Consider the following 17,827-nt stretch of genomic DNA (forward strand, 5'->3'; position numbering starts at 1 on the left):
AATTTCTCACATTGGTGACAGGGGTCCAAGTACTTTGGCTCTCATACACTGCATTCCTGGCCACACTCATGGGAAGCTAGATTGGAAATGGAGCGGCCAGGACTTGAACTTGCACATGGGTAATGCAAGGCTCAGGACCTTGAGTCAGCTTCTACTGCTCTCGCAGGTACATTAGCAGGGAGCTAGGTTGGAAGTGGAGCAACTTATACTAATACTGCTGCCTATACAGAATGATGACATTACAGACAGTAGCTAAACTTTCTGTGCCACGGTGCTGGCCCTTCAGTTTACTTTTGATAGTATTTTTGTTCATCTCAATTAAGTATTTGGTAGACTGAAGAGCTTTGCTATAATGAATAGAAACTACAAAGCAGAACTTATGCCAAGCTTACTACATCACCTTTCTGTTGAAGACATCCCTTGAGTCATTTTTTCTGCCATTAACATGATGTAAATATGGCTATGTTGTCATGTGTATTTGCTGTCTTATCATTTTGTGAATTTAAATGAATTGTTTTTATAATATGATTAATGTTACTATGCCTTTATAGCACTAATTCAGTTTTTTTCTTATGAAATAAATGGTAATTGACCCAATTGCTGGCTGATAGTCTCCTTGCATTGGTTGTCTATTAGGTTAAAAGTCAGAGTGAAAAAAAATGTGCTGGGGGCCGGTACTGTGGTATCAATGGTAAAGCCAGCACCTGTGGCACTGTCATCCCATATGCATGCCAGTTGGAGATGTGGCTGTTCCACTTGTGATCTAGTTTCCTGCTAGTGTACCTGGGAGAGCAGCAGAGGACTAGTCCTTGGGCCCCTGCACCCATGGAGAGACCCAGAGGAAGCTCCTGGAGCTGAGCTTTAGGCCAGCGCAGCTCTGGCTAATGTAGCTGTTTGGGGAGCGAACCAGCAGGTGGACAATCTCTCTCTGTCTTTCTCTCTATATATAACTCTTTTATGTACTCTATCATGTATTGATGTTCAGTTGAGGGTTTGCTCCTTATAGTAACTAGTAGAGCCAGCAGACAAAAATAAATACATCAATGATTAAGGAAATAGACCCTTTAATAATATGATTAACAACCATGACTTAACTGACACATATGAAAAAGTGCCTTCTATAATTGCACAATGTACATTCTTTTCAAGAGCACCTACCAAAATTAAATTCTTGTCCACATGGAAAATATTGGTAAATTTGAAAGGACTGAAGCAGTAGTGTATCCTCTGAACACATTGGAATTACTCCAGAAACCAGTAACAAGTAATTAAAAATCCTTGTGCTTTTGGAAATGAAGAATAAAATTTTAAATAACCTATGGATTGAAAACAGAAAACACATTGAATGGGATTGTAAAAAGTAGGACAATCAAAATTTGTAGGATGAGCAGAAATTATGTTTAAAGGGAGATTCATAATCTTAAATTTGTAATTTAAGAAATAAAGGCTGAATTCAGTAATCTAAATGAATTTCAAGAAGCTAAAAACAGGAAAATTTAGGGAACTAGAAGGAATAAAATGAGCACAGACTGTATGAAATTGTACCACGTAATTCAAAATAAAAATACATTTAAAAAAATACACAAGAGAACAAAACCAAAAGTTAATTCTTAGTCTTTCGGAATAAAGTTGGTAAATGCTTAAAGACTGTTCATAAAGGAAGAGTGAATGAACAGGGTGATATCACAATAGTTCCTAGCTACAGAAATCCAAGAGAATATACAGTGACCATACATTTTAACTAATTTTGACTATAATAGAAGTAGAAATAGTCTGACTTTTTTCTCCCTTTGTAATAGGCACAGCACCAGAAGACCTTCAGTGTTGCTCTGCAGAAGCAAAGTAATATGAAATTTGGAAAGAATGTTTATAGCAATCATGAAAGAATTCCAGGAGAAAGGAATGAAATTACATTGAAACATGTACTTGAGGATGAAGATGAGAATGAAGAGGAGGTAAGAAGGTTTCTCTATCTGTTTTTTTTTTAAAGATTTTTGATTATTATTGAAAAGCCAGGATATACACAGAGAGGAGGAGAAACAGAGAGGAAGATCTTCCATCTGATATTTCACTCCCCAAGTGAGCCGCAATGGGCCGGTACGTGCCGATCCGATGCCGGGAACCTGGAACCTCTTCCGGGTCTCCCACACGGGTGCAGGGTCCCAAAGCTTTGGGCCGTCCTCGACTGCTTTCCCAGGCCACAAGCAGGGAGATGGATGGGAAGTGGAGCTGCCGGGATTAGAACCGGCGCCCATGTGGGATCCCGGTGCTTTCAAGGCGAGGGCTTTCAAGGCGAGGACTTTAGCCGCTAGGCCATGCCGCCGGGCCCTCTTTATCTGTTTTGGGGTGTACATTTTTCTTTTGGATCATAGTATACATTTTGTTTCATAGTCTTGTCATGTACAAAGTAAACCTATGTTATAATGAATTTATAGCAATTGAGTCATCTGAAATGTTAGACTACATAATTGACAGAAAAATAAAATTGACAGAAGACTATTACAGGTTGTAAGTATAAGTTAGAAATAGTTGAACCTAGATGTTCTAACATAATTTGTAAAAGTATACATTTTTGCAGTGATCAGTCAGAATTATCTGTGGTAGGGAGCTGGCATTGTGCTGTTGTAGGTTGTTGCCACATGTGACACTAGCATCCCATGTGGGTACCTGTTCAATTCCTGGCTCCTCCACTTCTGGTCTAGTTCCCTGCTAAAGTGTCTGGGAAAGCAGTGTAGGATGACCCAAGTGCTTGGGCCTCTTCCACTCACATGGGAGACCTTTGGCCTGGTATAGCCCCAGCTGTTGCAGCCTTTTGGAGTGTGAACCAGTAGATGAAAAATTTCTCTCTCTCTTCTTTGTCTCTGTATCTCCCTCTTTCTCTGTAATGCTGCCTTTCAAATGAGTAAGTAAATCCTCCATAAAAAGATTTATCTATGATAAATTTGAAATTTTTCTTGAGTGTTTAAAAGAAATTTGAGAGGCAGAAATAGCAGGAGAGACAGATGGCAAGAGCAAGCCTCCATCCACTGACTTTCTCCTCAAATGCCTGCCACAGCCAGTGCTGAGCAAGGGCTGAACTGGGATTTGGGGACTCAGTCCATACCTGCTGCCTGCAGGTATGCATTAGAAGGAAGCTAATGGGCCCGGCACAATGGCTCATTGTCTGAATCCTCGCCTTGCAACCACCAGAATCCCATATGGGCACCAGTTCATTTCCTGGCTTCTCCACTTTCCGTTCAGTTCCCTGTCTGTGACCTGGGAAAGCAGCTGAGGATGGCAGTTGCACCCACATTGGAGACCTGGAAGAAGCTCCTGGCTCCTGTCTTTAGATTGGCTCAGCTCTGTTCGTTGCGGCCACTTGGGGACTGAACCAGTGAACAGATCTTTTTGTGTCTCCTTCTCTCTAATTGTGCCTTTCCAATAAAAATAAATGAATCTTAAAAAAATGACGAAAGAAGCTGAATTTGGAGGCAGAGCCAGGAATCTAACCCAGGCATTCTGATACGAGATGCGGACAGCCTAGTAGCATCTTAGGCCCGGTGCTAAACTTCTGCCATAAGAACTTTTTTTTAGAACCATGTGACTTGGGCAACAGCTTAGTGTTCCATAGGTACATTTTTATTTTAGATATAGGAATAGACTACACACACTGACATACATGTATGTATTTATAAATATATAGGCATGTGTGCATATGCAGTGGGTGTGTGCTATTGTACTGAATACAGACAGGTGAACAGCTTTAGAAAGATAATGTGGACATAGTCCCTGTGCCTTGGTTAATACACTGAAATCTTGTTCTTTCCTAATGTTTAGAGGATCTCTGTATTCTCTTCTTCCTTGAAGGTAAAAATTGTGAAAATGCGCCATCTAGTCTTCTTTCCTAATTTTTCCTAGTGTGTATTACATATCTAGCTGCTAGTAGTTCCAGCGCAACCATACACCCACATTCCACTATTAGTGCGGTTTTTTTTTTATCATTTTCCCTAATAAATAGCATTTGGAAAGTATTTTGAGTTCACTTATGTCTTTCTCAAGTTTGAGAATTTTTAACTACTATATTTCATTAGTTGTAGGGTTTTTTACATTTTATAAGGTTCCAAAATTCAGGATACAACTTTATGGACATTATAGTTTCAAGTGGCTATGTTCTTTCCCTGTTAGCAGCCCCTGGAGTGGTTCTGACAGTGTTTTAAATACAATGCAATAGTAAGAAATTGTATAACTTAGTACCTTGTGGGAGAAACTTTGTCTATGGCTAAATCATAAATCCATATTAATTTTTACCAGAGAAAAAGTAGGATGTCTCTAGTTACTCATAGCAATTTTCTAATAATCACTAAATATATTAAAGATGTAATATGCCAGTAATTTATGCATACTTCTTAAAAATATATTTTTTCCATGAGCTCTTTGTAGACCCTTTGTATTATAGATTTGAAAAATTTCTGTTCAAAAATAAATTTATATTTAAATTATAGTTTCAATGAACTTTTGGAAGTGTCCTTATGCAGTTTTTTTGTTCATTTAAAATAATCAACAAGGATAATAAACATTTAAAGAATAAACTACTGAATAAATGCTAATATGATATTTAAAAAGGCATGTGTTATATCATGTGCTTTCTGTGAGGAAACTGGATAAATGTTGCAAGACAAAGTCCATGAATTGCTTTCTTTAACTTACATTCCAGGAATTGACCAGTAAAAAGACCAAAAACAATTTTTTTTAAATAAAATAAAAAGTTGACTAATAGTTTGATTTGTAAGTTTAAAAAAAAATCTTTTTTTTCAGGTCTTAACTGTTCAAGATCTTGTTGATTTTTCCCCTGTTTACCAATGTTTACACATTTATTCTGTTTTGGTAAGTGTGTTTTATATTTATATGTTAATATGTGTATATAAAAGAGTCTTCAAAAAATTTGTGCTAAGTGGGCCCAGTGCAATGGGTCAATTGGCTAATCCCTTGCAAATGCCAGGATCCCAGTTCAAGTTCCAGTGACTTCACTTCCAACCCAGCTGCCTCCTGGTGGTCTGGGAAGGCAGCGACAGATTGCCCAAGGCCTTGTGGGAAACCTGAGAGAAGCTCCTGACTCCAAGCTTCAGACTGACCCAGCTCTGGCCTTTGGCAGCTATCTGGGGTGTGAACCAGCGGATGGAAGCTCTCGCTCTTTCCATCTCTTCCTCTCTCCCTTTCTCCTTCATTCCCTCTCCCCCATCACCTTTGTAACTCTTTCAAATATAATAAATCTTTAAAACAAAAAGCATAAAAGGATTTTAAGGGGATTTGAACAAAGTGCCAACATTTAGAAAAGAGCTATTATTGTGAATGTAAACTAGAGTTTCTAGGCATGCCCTTTTTATTAAAACAGAACAAAACAAGCAACAACAAACAAAACAGGATCAGTTATTTCCCCAAAATTTCCAATCCAAGTCTCCTTGGAAACCCTTGCTATTATCATTAAAAATTCATAAGGCAGACTCCACATATTGCTTTAGGTATTCATCAAACAGATTTTGGGATTCGTTTATTGAGTATTCTGTATTCTAAGAAACAAGTCCCCATATTCCCCAAGTTTAGTACATGCTAGCTCTTAGGTCTCCCACATGGATGACAGGAAACTAGGGCACAATGTGAAAAGTAAGTGTTATGACAGGGACGTACAGGTTGATTTGGGTAATAACAACAAGCCTTCTAAAGCTAGAGAAGTGACACCTATGGTGAGTCACTGAAGTTAAGTAAAAATCATATGGGGAAAGGAAACTGGGAAGCATATTTCATGGGGAGCTTAACACAAAAACTGGGAAATGAAGAGAGACTAGTATATTGGATATGCTGACAGTTAAGGAGTGGCAAGAGATGAAGTAGAAGATGGAAGAAAACCACAGGTCATGCACATCTTTTGCAGCATGTTCATAACTAATCTCCTTCACTCCTGATAGCCAGTTTGATTTGATCAGTCAAAAATACATAAAGCCTATGTGATAAGTTGGGTAAATATGAAATCATTTGAACTTTTTATTCTTCGTAATGGTCTTTGTACTATAATGCTAACAAGTTGTTCTTGACCCTCAATGTGAAGTGCCATTCAGCATTTATAGTCCAGATAAAGAATTTAAACAGACTCTTGGAGGTAATGAAGTATTTGTTTTAGTGGTAGAAGTATGTGTATATGTGTGAGTGTGTGTACTTCTCATTGTTTAGGGTGATGAGGAAACATTTGAAAATTATTACCGAAAACAAAGAAAGAAACAAGCAAGACTAGTATTGCAGCCACAGTCAAGTATGGTAAGTTATGTTAAGTTTGTGGATTGGTTTTGTTATTCACCTTCTGTGTTACTTTAATTTCTTCAGATCTTGTGTCACTGTTCAACTGTAACTATTTATTATCTGCCATTCTAATCATTGGTGTAGGTGCCAAGAGTGCAGCAGTGAACCAACTGTTTAGTGTCTTTTCATGAGACATACTGAAGATCTGGCAAGAAAGTAGTCAGGCCAAAAACTAAGTGGATGAAAAACTTGACCCTAGTAAAAAATACATGAGAAGATATGTTTGCTGAAACTTATAGCAACTGCATATGAAAAAAAAAATGAATTGTATTGTAAAAGTTATGTCTGAATATATCTGAATATGTAACAAACCATGAGCCGGGAAAAGCTAAATGAATGCAGAAATTCACATTGGTTTAATGGAGCAATGAATGTAGCATTTACCTCAGGATAACTATTGAAGAGAAATTATGAGTTAATGTCATATTACTAAAAATTTTTAGGGCAGATAAGAAATAGAAATCTACAGAAAAAACCTGAAGTATAAGTAAAATGAAATACATTCTCAGAAACCTTATAATGGAATTGTGGAATGTTACAGAAAAAGATTGAAGCACCATTATCAGCCAGCATCTAAGTGTCTTTTTGTTAGTGGCTTTTATTGAATACTCTGGCCAAAAAAGCAACATTTGCTTTTCACATTTCTGTAAACATTAACCATAACAGGTCATATTATGGGCCATAAAACAGATTCTATCAAATACACAAGACTTGAATTTATACAAAGTCTGTCTTCTACCCACAGAGAAATAAATGATCCATATGCAAAAAATTAATGATAACTTATATTATTTAACAGTTCAAGAAATGGCTTGCAAACCTACAAATAAAATCCAAAATTATAAAACTTTCAGGAAAGAAAAAATAGGGTAAAATGCTTGTGACTTGAGTCAGCATTATTTTTCTTTGTGAGATACATAAAGCATGAACCATAAAAGAAAGAAAAAAATGCTGAGTTAATTGTTACAGTCTAAAACTTTTGCTCTTCAAAAGCCATTTTCAAGAAAATGAAAACACAAGATACAGATTGGAGAAAATGTTTGGAAAAACTCATGTGCAAGAAAGAACATGTGTCCAAACTAGAGAAAGAATTTGTGTAATACAACAGCTAAAAATATAGGGATAAGAGAGATGCGACAAGATGTTTAGAATAATTTTTCACCAAGGAAATATAAAATAAAACTATAATGAAATACTACTACATAGTTCTTAGAATGAGTAAAATTTAAAAAAAAAAGACAATGAAAGTAGTTTTTTCATAAATTTCAGAAACCGGAGACAATCCTGAGTGTCTGTTAATTACTGAATAAATTGCAGTACATCTAAAATAAATAGAACTAAAAATAAAATAAATAAATTTTATAATCTACATAATTAAGTGCTAATTAGTACTACAAATAAATTGTTATATGCAGTTATATGGCAAATCTCAAGAACTGTTTTAGTTGAAAAAATTGAGATCTAGTCACATTATGTACAATATGATCTGTTATTTGGTATTTTCAAAAGGAAAAACTGTAGGGCAAAATGGATCAGTTGTGGGTAAGGGCTGGGATTGGGCAGAATGATTCATTACATAGGGGCACAAGAGAACCTGGAGAGGGAAACGTTCTGCATCTTAATTTTGGGGATGATTACGTAACTGTCTACATACCTGCCAAAACTCCCTGAACTTTACATGTAGAAAAACCTCTATATCTAAAAAAATTACTATGTATAAATTATGCCTCAATAAACTTGCCTTTAAAAACAAAATACCGGGGCTGGCACAATGGTCCAACTCGCTAATCCTCTACCTGCAAGTGCCGACATTCCATTTGGGTGTTGGTTCGTGTCCTGGCTGCTTTACTTCCTATCCAGCTCCCAGTTTGTGACTTGGGAAAGTAGTGGAGGATGGCCCAAGTCCCTGGGACCCTTCATCCACATGGGAGACCTAGAAAAAAAAACTTGCCTTTTGGCTTCTGGCTTCTGATTGACTCAGCTCTGGCTGTTATTGCCATTTGGGGAATGAATCAGCAGATTGAAGCTCTTCTGCCTCTCCTCTCTATTAATCTGCCTTTCAAATAAAAATAAGTAAGTCTTTTAAAAGACAAATAGAAGATCTTTTAAGTATACAAAGACATTTTCCTAATAAAACAGTAAAACATTTTCAATGCTGAGAAAAAGAATTACTGATCCAAAATAAAGCAAAGCCAAAGACGGACATTTTCTAAGACTAGCATTTGCCACCAAGACTCTCTTACTAAGGAAATGATAAAGGAAAAGGGAACAGTGAGACATGAGAAAAATGAATAGCAAAGGAAGTACAAATATGTATTATCATATAGACTGTAAAGAATAGTACAGTTTATGAACTGTACAGCATGGCAGCACTTTACAGACACCCTTGTTACTCAGAGCTACATGCTCCCGCCATGGACAGCCCATTGTTTTCTTCAGCATCACTGTTCAAAGTTCCAGAGAGAGCAGAAGACTTCCATGCTCTGAGCATGGAGAGAACCATTGGTGATAAGGGTTCCTGCTTTCACTGGATTACCCCAGGATTTATATGCCAGGGCGTGACTTCACACCCATGACAGCACTAATGGCAAGACCATGTGCAGAAGGAAACTGGAGGATGATCACTTCACCCTGAAGCATAGAGGTTCTGGGGTCTTACTCATGGCAAAAACTGTACCCAACACAAATGGTTCCTAATTTTTCATGTGGACTGCCAAGGTTTATAGTTGGGTGGCAAGCATGTGGCTGAACTGTGGAAAACTATGGGTCTGAAATGGCAAGCTGTAACAAAGAGATTAGTATCACCAATTGTAAACTCTCATGCATCTGATTTGTGTTTCCTCTTGACAGCAGGATTAAGGATAGCACCCCTCTAGCCCATCTGCTGTTACTACCCTGTAGTCTTCTCTCCCTGGAGTTTTCCCTGTTCCCCTCCAAATCCAGCCGGATTACAGAGTTAAAGTTATGACTATGAAGTAAAAACTAAGCAGTAAGAAGAAAGTATATATGTATATACATATGTATGTATATATATAACAGTAGCATAAACATCAAATGGCAATGGAAATTAGGGACATTAAACTACAGTGTCTAAATTGTCCAGAATAAACACTAATTAGTTATATATGTTGATTACTTAAGAATGAATAATTGATTTCTAGAGTAACCAGTAAAGGAGTAGAAGCTGAGTGTATACTTTCTTGTGTAGAGGTTAAAAAAATTAGAAAAAAAGAAATATTTGTGCCTTTAAATTAAAAATGGTAATTCTAAACCTGCAAACATTTGATGAAGTTAAAGTATTTGAAGGAAAGTTGTTACAACTATTAGAAGTAGAAAAATCCACTATCTTAGTGGCTTTTTATGTATGTCTTAGTGTCTTATAGACTGAGAATGTCAGTAAGATAGAACATGCTTGAAAGATTTGATTTACAGAATCTTCTTTGAACAATTGTAGTAGCAAATTCTTTTTAAGTTCACCTGAAACACTGAAGATTTTTTTTAACATACCATATTATAAAGCAATTACTAGGAAATATAACACATTTGGTAAAATATTTTAAAGCTAAGAAGTATTAATAAATCCCCCCGTATTATAATGTAACAGGTAAAGCAGGCATCCCAAATAGGTATTGAATTGGGTCCCATCTGCTCTACTTTCAATCCAGCTGCCTACTAACCTGATTGGGAAAGCAGCAGAAGATGGCTCAAAAACTTGGGCACTTGCACGCATAAGGGCAATCAGAATAAAGCTCTTGGTACCTGCCTTCAACCTGGCCTAGCCCTGGTCATTACCATCATTTGAAGAGTCAACAATCAGATGAAAGATCTCCCTCTCCTCACCCTTCAAATAAATAAATCATTACAAATAACTTACCAAATATATTCATAGTAATATTTCATCATTGTGAAAATATGTAAAGATAGAAAATTATAGGACAGTACATTACTCTTTGCCCCACTGCCTGCTAATAATCACTATTGTTACCCAGAAAGAGAGAGAGAAAAGAAACGAGAAGTGGATGGGAGGTGCTCTTCCTGGGCTTTATCAAGACTAGATTGTACAGGACAAGCGTGTAACTTGTGTCTTGTCTATCTCCTTTTGAATTTATATTTCATAAGGCTAAAGATTTTTTGTTATTTCCAAATATATCCTTGATGCCCAAAAATATATGTGCCATAGAGTAGGCTCTCAATATTTGTTAATAAAGTGATAGTGACTTGGAACTTTTATGTTTTGCTATTTATTGGTTTAAATTGATTGTTATCTTTCATTTAAAGCACGAAACAGTTGATGGCTATAGAAGATACTTCACACAAATTGTAGGGTATGTATCTAATATGGAAATTAGATGGTTAATTTTATGTTAAGTTCTGGGAATAATTTTTTTAACCACTTGCTGTTTTGGTAATTACTCTTTTTAGGTTCTTTGTGGTGGAAGATCACATTTTACACGTAACTCAAGGATTAGTAACCAGGGCATACACTGATGAACTTTGGAACATGGCCCTCTCAAAGATAATTGCTGTCCTTAGAGCTCATTCAGTAAGTCAGACAATTCACAATACTAAAATTTTAATTTAGTTACTTCAAGAGATTTTGAATTATATAGCATCAAGAAATGCTGTACCTCCCTTATTCTGTGTTTTTGGTCATTGCTATTTGTAAGTATTAATAATGTCAGGCTTTTCTTTGGTAATTCCAGGCTGTGGTTTTGCCAATAGCTGGGGCTTCCCAAGATACTTCTATTGTAGCATTATAGCTAATGAAGAATTAAGCTTGTCTCATTAGTCTCAACTGACCTCTTCATTCACTGTGAAGAAAGGGTTTTTAATGATCATTCCAAAATCTTTGTTTATAAGATAAACTCCACCATTAAAATTCAATAGAACGTATTCTTTTATGTTTATAATTTACAGTAATGTAATACACCACAATTATGAATTGCTTAAAAATTTGCAGTTTTCAAAATCTGAACTCATTTAAACTAGTAAATTTTTATATAGTGAGAGGATTTTTGAAATTTAAATAAAATTATTGATCAAATCTTTTTCTAATGCTGTTTATGTAAATAATATGTTAGTTATAGAAAGATTTGAAAACAGTAGTTGGTCAGTTTGGACCTTTCCGTAAGATAATTTTAATAGATTGCTTTCGGGGAAATATCCCCATATTTTAATTTTTGTACTGTAGTATTCATAATGATTCTATAATTGGTAAAGATTTCAAAGATGTTAAAGGAGAATTCTTAACTTGGGTGATTTGGACTTTATGGACTCCAGTTTTATTCATCAGGAATGTAGATTCTTGATACACTGGTAAGCTACAACTTTTTCTTACTTTTTAGTAACAGTATGTTTTGTCATGGCTAACTCTGAGTATCTAGAATTATACAGTTTTATGTTAATTCATGACTCACCTATGAAGTCTGCGGTGGAACCTATCACATTCGAAGCCACGTTAGGTGCGTTTAAAGGAGTAGTAAATTTCACTGTCCTTTTGAAATCAAGTTTTGTCTCAATTTTTATGAAAACACTTGAATTGTCATTCCTATATTGGAAAAAATAAACCTTATATCAAGATGAAGAATAAACAAAACAAGAATAATAAAAATGCATGGTTTCTGTGTAAAGCATCTTTTCAGCTTAAAATAAAGACTTTTAAAATATAAGTCTTATTATTTGACCAGTTTATTTTGCATATACTATAGTTATTTTAGTCCTATCATATTGTATAAAAAAGGAGTATGATATTATGATCTCTTCCTAAGAATTTAGACTGAATAGAAGAAAACCAGACTTGGACCTAACTAACCCAGATTTTAAACTTACTGCAAGTCTGGAATATGAAAAGAAAAAATTTCAGGTTCTTATATCTTACATTTTAAGAAAGTAACCCTGGTTTTGTTGTTACTGTTTTTTTTCTGTTTCTGCTATCATACCCATCTATCCCCTACTTTCTCAGTCCTACTGTACTGATCCTGATCTTGTTTTGGAGTTGAAGAATCTTATTGTAATATTTGCAGATACTTTGCAAGTAAGTGATACGATATTCAATTAATGACTGTTTTGAGCACTTGATGGTATACAAAATGTAGACTGAGCTCATTTAGTTTTTTGTGGATTAATGGTAGTAATTATTAATAGTAATAGTAAATGTTGACTTACATATTGGTATTCCTCTATCCCATAGGACTGTTTATGCTCTTTTTAAATTAAGCAGCCCTGATAGAATTCAGGAAATATTACCATCCTAAAACATCTACCATTCAGTTAGAATATATAAAGTATTTCTGCAGTTTAAAGAAAGAACACATGGCACAGCAGAAAGAACTCTGAACTAAAGTTAAAAACCTGATAAGTAGGAGGCAGTAAGGAGGACGGGCTTTGGGATCATGCAGTGTATACCCTGACTTTTGCTCCAGTTGTGTGGTTGACTAATTCTGGGTCTGTAAGTTCTCTAAACTTTAGAAAATGAGGTTAGAAAAAAAACTTTGTGAAATGGATTTAATGATTATTAATTTCCCAACTTGATTTTTTAAATGTGATACTTTATATAGAAACACATTGGAATCTGTATATACTGATTTTCTTTCTAATTTCAAGTTAGACATATATTCTGTGACTGAGAAAATAACTTTATGAGTTTGTTTTCTTATGAAAAATAAGATTAAATTGTCTCAAATCTTAGTACTTTTGATTTTTCTCAGTCTCTAAGTTTTAATATCTCTATCTTAACTCCCCTTTTTTGATCATCCACAATGAACACTTAATTCTATCTTGTTTTCATGCTTAAATCATTGGGATTTTGCAATTAGAAGTAACTTGCATTTTTCTTAAATATGATAGATGCTGCTTTTTTTTTTTTAAGATTTATTTTCTTTTTATTACAAAGTCAGATATACTGAGAGGAGGAGAGACAGAGAGGAAGTGGAGCTGCCGGGATTAGAACCAGCAGCCATATGGGATCAAGGCAAGGACCTTAGCCACTAGGCCACGCTGCCAAGCCCGATGCTGCTTTTAAAAAGGATTTTGTGATCAAAGTGTTCAGAGATGTTAAGTGAAATAAAATATTTCTTTTCCTAACCCTTTCTTGGAGCAAATTTAAACTGTGAGTTTCCATAAGGGAGGTGACTGTGCATTATTTTCCCAATATATTTGACTTTTGTGTCATTCTTCTCTTTGCTTCTTTTAGGACATCTTTTAGCGTAGGACTTCATGTACGTGTGTGTGTGTGTGTGTGTGATGGGAAATACTAACTAAATAAGTTGCTTCATCATGAGTCTTTGCATCCATCCTAGAGTAATAGTTGTCTACTTCATTCTTAAACCTGGGGCAATATTCTACAAACTCCTTTAGTGTGGATTTTTGTTTTTTTCCATAAATTTTATGATAAATATGTTTGTGATAGAGTTTTCTGTGGGATAACAGCTGTGTTTTATTTAGGACTGCCTTCATTTGTTGGGTTCATTTCTAAGTAACTTGAGGAACTTCTAATATCCTTAATGATATGAAGAGTTGCCACTCAAAGTGTCATCTAGGAACCACTTGTCTTCAAACTGCTTGTTACTAGTTTGAAATGTTTTTACTAGGTTCATAATAGTAGCATACATCAGAATATAAATTACCGTGTCACTAAGTACAGGTCTAATTTAGCATAATTGGCATCTTTCATTAAGCAAGACTTTCTCAGTATAGGCATGAGCATTGATTTGTTTTCTAGTGCAAATTTACCATCTTTTTGTAAACTGGCACTTGGATGCATCTGAATCTTGAGTATTTGATATAGTTCAAAGAAAATCAGACTATTAAAAGGCACAATCAAGTAAAAGAAACAGTAGAATACTGGAAAACCTGCTTGACACACTCAGAGGGAGCTGTAGCACTATGTGCATTTTGTAGTTTTAAACCAGAGGAATGATATTATCACAATTCTTACTTTTGAATGGTAATTTTAAGAGTGACAGTCTATTTAAAAGTGGCACATGCTTGAAATTTCAGTTGAAGGACTCTTGTAATGATTTAAGCAAGAGATGTTGAGGTTGTTAAGTACAGCAGTGGCACTAGGAATATTTCTGGAAGATAGAAATGTGGGTAGATGATAGAAAATAGTGATAGGTTTGAAAGAGATTTGTAAAGAAGATAAAATCAAGCAGTTTGTTGACTTCCAACAAAGAGAGGTCAGAGAGAGTGAGATCATTCAATTTTATATAAGAGATAATCTGTGACATTTTTTTATAACAAAATAAATGAATAAGAGATTGGGAATTTAATTTTGTTTGTATATTTGACTGTGAAAAGAATGACAGAGGGAGACAGCCTGTAGCACAGAAAGTTAGGGATAACTTTTTTAGTTTTAAAATGGTAAATTAATTAATTAATTAGCATGCTTATTTGGTCAAGGAAAAGAAGCCAGTAGGACATCATACAGTGAGTTGAGTGTGTGCTTTCTGGAGTTTCTAGTAACCCCCCATTTTTATGAATATTTTAATATGCTTGTTTATCTGCTTTTCTTAAAAATAATTTAGGGATATGGTTTCCCAGTGAACCGACTCTTTGACCTTTTATTTGAAATAAGAGATCAATACAATGAAACACTGCTTAAGAAATGGGCTGGAGTTTTCAGGTGAGTCATGCTTAATGCAGTAGGTAAGGAGCTAAAGTAATTGGTTTTGCATATTGTGAAAAAATGCATGTAGCATAAAGCTTGTTGTTTCTACTACTCTTTAAGTGAACATTTCAGTAGTGTCAAGTTTATTCACATTGTTGACATTGGGTATCACCATCCACCTGCAGTTTTTCATCTTTCCAAATGGAACCTCTGAATCTACTTAACAGTAGCTCTTTGTTTATTCCTTTTTGAAGCCTCTGACAACCACCACTTTGTCTCTCAAATTTGATTACTATAGGTACCTCATATGAGTGGAATCCTGCAAAACTTGTACTTTTATGTCTGGATCATTTTTACTTTAGCCTAATCTCATCATCCCGTTCATCCATATCGTAGCCTGTGTCAGAATTTCTTTTTGAAATGCTAAGTAATGTGTATATACTACATTTTTTTTATCTGTTCACCTGTCAGTGGAGATTTAAGTTATTTCTGTATTTGGCTAATGCTGTTGTAAACATGAGAATCTAAATTTCTGTTCAAGATCGTGCTTTCAAATGCTTTGCATTTACACCCAGGCGCAGATTACTGAATTATACAATAAACATATCTTTTATTATTTTTTTGAGGAACTGCCATGCTACTTTCCATAATGGCTTTACCATTTATGACACATTTTGAATTATACAGATTTCTATAACAGCTAATTTTTCCCAGTAGCAAGTATATAAGTTTTCAGAGGTATTCTGTATTAGAAACTGAAACTTATAGCTTTTAAGTTTTGTTTTTGTGTAAGCTCTTAAGATTAATTTTTACTTACTGTTTTACTTGAAAGAGTTATAGAGAGAGAAAGAAAGGGAGAGACAGACAAATCTTCCATCTGCTGGTTCACTCCTCAGATGACCACAACAGCCAGACCTGGGCCGATCCAAAGCTTGGCACCAGGAGTTTCCTCAGGGTCCCATTGTGGATACAAGGTCCCAAGGAGTTGTCCTCTGCTGCTTTCTCGGGCTGTTAGCAGAGAGCTGAGTTGGAGGTGGATCACTGATATGGGATGCTGGCACTGCAGGCAGAGGATTAGGATGCACTGCCACCATGCTAACCCCAGGAAGTTCTGTTTTTACAAATAACAACTAGATAAAGAATCTAAATGAGTAGTGAAAATTTAGAAAAGACGCTTGGTCCTTGCGTGTAGTTCCTGACTCCAGCCTGCTGGCACTGCAAGCCCTGGGAGGTAGCAGGGGATGGCTCAGGCAGCTAGGTATCTGTGTGGGAAGCCTAAATTGAGTTCAGGCTTTCAGCTTTGCCTTGCAGCTGTTGTAGGCTTTTTGGGGAGTGAACCAGTGATAGTAGCTCCTTTTCTATTTGTGTTTCTCTACCTCTCATATAAATACGTAAAATTTTAAAGAATCTTGGAGACTGTAAATAGGAAAATTACTTTTGCTGTAACCACTTGCCTGCAGAGCATAGACCTGAAGTACATTAATGTCTATATGACTTTAATTGCCATCAGAAGAAAAATTGGCCTCCTTCTTATAATTATTAAAAGCTTAGTTGTGTGTATTTTTCTGCCTATATTTTTATACATGTGTTTTTATTTCTTATTTTTAACTGGCAAATGATGATTGTATCTGCTTTAAGAATGCACTTACTTTGTATCTGCTGTAAGAATGAACTTATTTTCAGAACTGGGTTTTTGTTTTTGTTTTTGTTTTTTTTAAATAACGTCCCTCTGATGCAAGGCAACGACCCCAGCTTCTAGGCTGCCATGCTGGGACCTAGGACAGGTTTTTTAAGAATATGTTTTATTTATTTGTATTTGAAAGGCAAATTTTACAGAGAGAGGAGAGACAGAGACAAATGTTTCATCTGCTGGTTCACTCACCGAATGGCCACAGCAGCCAGAGCTAAGTTGATCTGAATCTGGGAGCAAGGTGCTTTCTTTGGGTCTTCTGCATAGGTTCAGTGGCCCAAGAACCTGGGCCATCATCCTCTGCTTTCTGAGGCCGTAAGCAGGGAGCTGGATTGGAAATGGAGCAACCGGAATACGAACTGATGCCCATATAGAATGCCAGTGCTACAGGTAGAGAATCAGCTTGATGTACCACCATGCCAGCCCCAAGAATAGGGATCTTGATCTTCATGAGCTAGGTAGTTTTCATCATAGCTCAAAACCTTGCAAATAATAAATGTTAATAAATACTTTGCTAAACTGTTCATTAATAGTTAGGTCAGGGGCCTAGCACTATAGCCTAGTGTCTATAAAGTCCTTGCGTTGAATGTGCCGGGATCCCATGGGCGCTAGTTCATGTCCTTGTGGCCCCACTTCCCATCCAGCTCCCTACTTGTGGCCTGGGAAAGCAGTTGAGGATGGCCCAAAGCCTTGGGACCCCGAACCCGCATGGGAGACCCAAAAGAGGCTCCTGGCTCCTGGCTGCGAATTAGCTCAGCTCTGACTGTTGCGGTCATTTGGGGAGTGAACCATTGGACGGAAGATCTTCCTCTCTGTCTCTCCTCCTCTCTATATATCTGACTTTCCAATAAAAAAAAATAAATCTAAAAAAAAAAAAGGTCAGGGAGCCAGAATGGTGATATAGTTGGCAAAACCTCAGTCTGCAGCAGCAGTATTCCTTCTTGGCACAGGTTCAGTCCTAGTTGTTCCACTTCCAGTCAAGCTCCATGCTGATTTGCCTGGAAAAATGGCAAAGGATGGCCGAACTCCTCGGGCCCTGCATCCATGTGAAAACTCAGTGGAGAATTTAGGCTCCTGGCTTTGGACCAGCCCAGCTCCAGCTGTTGTAGCCATTTGAGGAGTGAACCAGCATGTGGAAGATTCCTGTCTCCCTGTCTCTCCTTTGCTTACTGTAAAGCTGCCTTTATATATATTATATA

At 36.2% G+C, this 17,827-nt stretch overlaps 1 protein-coding gene across 6 annotated transcripts in view; it reads left to right on the forward strand.

Annotated features, from left to right (window-relative positions):
* EXOC6 (exocyst complex component 6) overlaps positions 1–17,827 on the forward strand; it is a 146,644-nt gene that overhangs the window by 59,977 nt on the left and 68,840 nt on the right. For all 6 annotated transcript variants that reach the window (XM_058671949.1, XM_004583528.4, XM_058671945.1 and 3 more), the window contains 7 exons: positions 1,800–1,955; positions 4,795–4,863; positions 6,205–6,288; positions 10,609–10,655; positions 10,753–10,873; positions 12,293–12,364; positions 14,856–14,953. In XM_058671949.1, the coding sequence (XP_058527932.1) occupies positions 1,800–1,955; positions 4,795–4,863; positions 6,205–6,288; positions 10,609–10,655; positions 10,753–10,873; positions 12,293–12,364; positions 14,856–14,953 (647 nt within the window). The remainder of the gene's footprint in view (positions 1–1,799; positions 1,956–4,794; positions 4,864–6,204; positions 6,289–10,608; positions 10,656–10,752; positions 10,874–12,292; positions 12,365–14,855; positions 14,954–17,827) is intronic.

The sequence above is a fragment of the Ochotona princeps genome, chromosome 13, assembly GCF_030435755.1.
Source record: "Ochotona princeps isolate mOchPri1 chromosome 13, mOchPri1.hap1, whole genome shotgun sequence".
NCBI lineage: Eukaryota > Metazoa > Chordata > Mammalia > Lagomorpha > Ochotonidae > Ochotona > Ochotona princeps.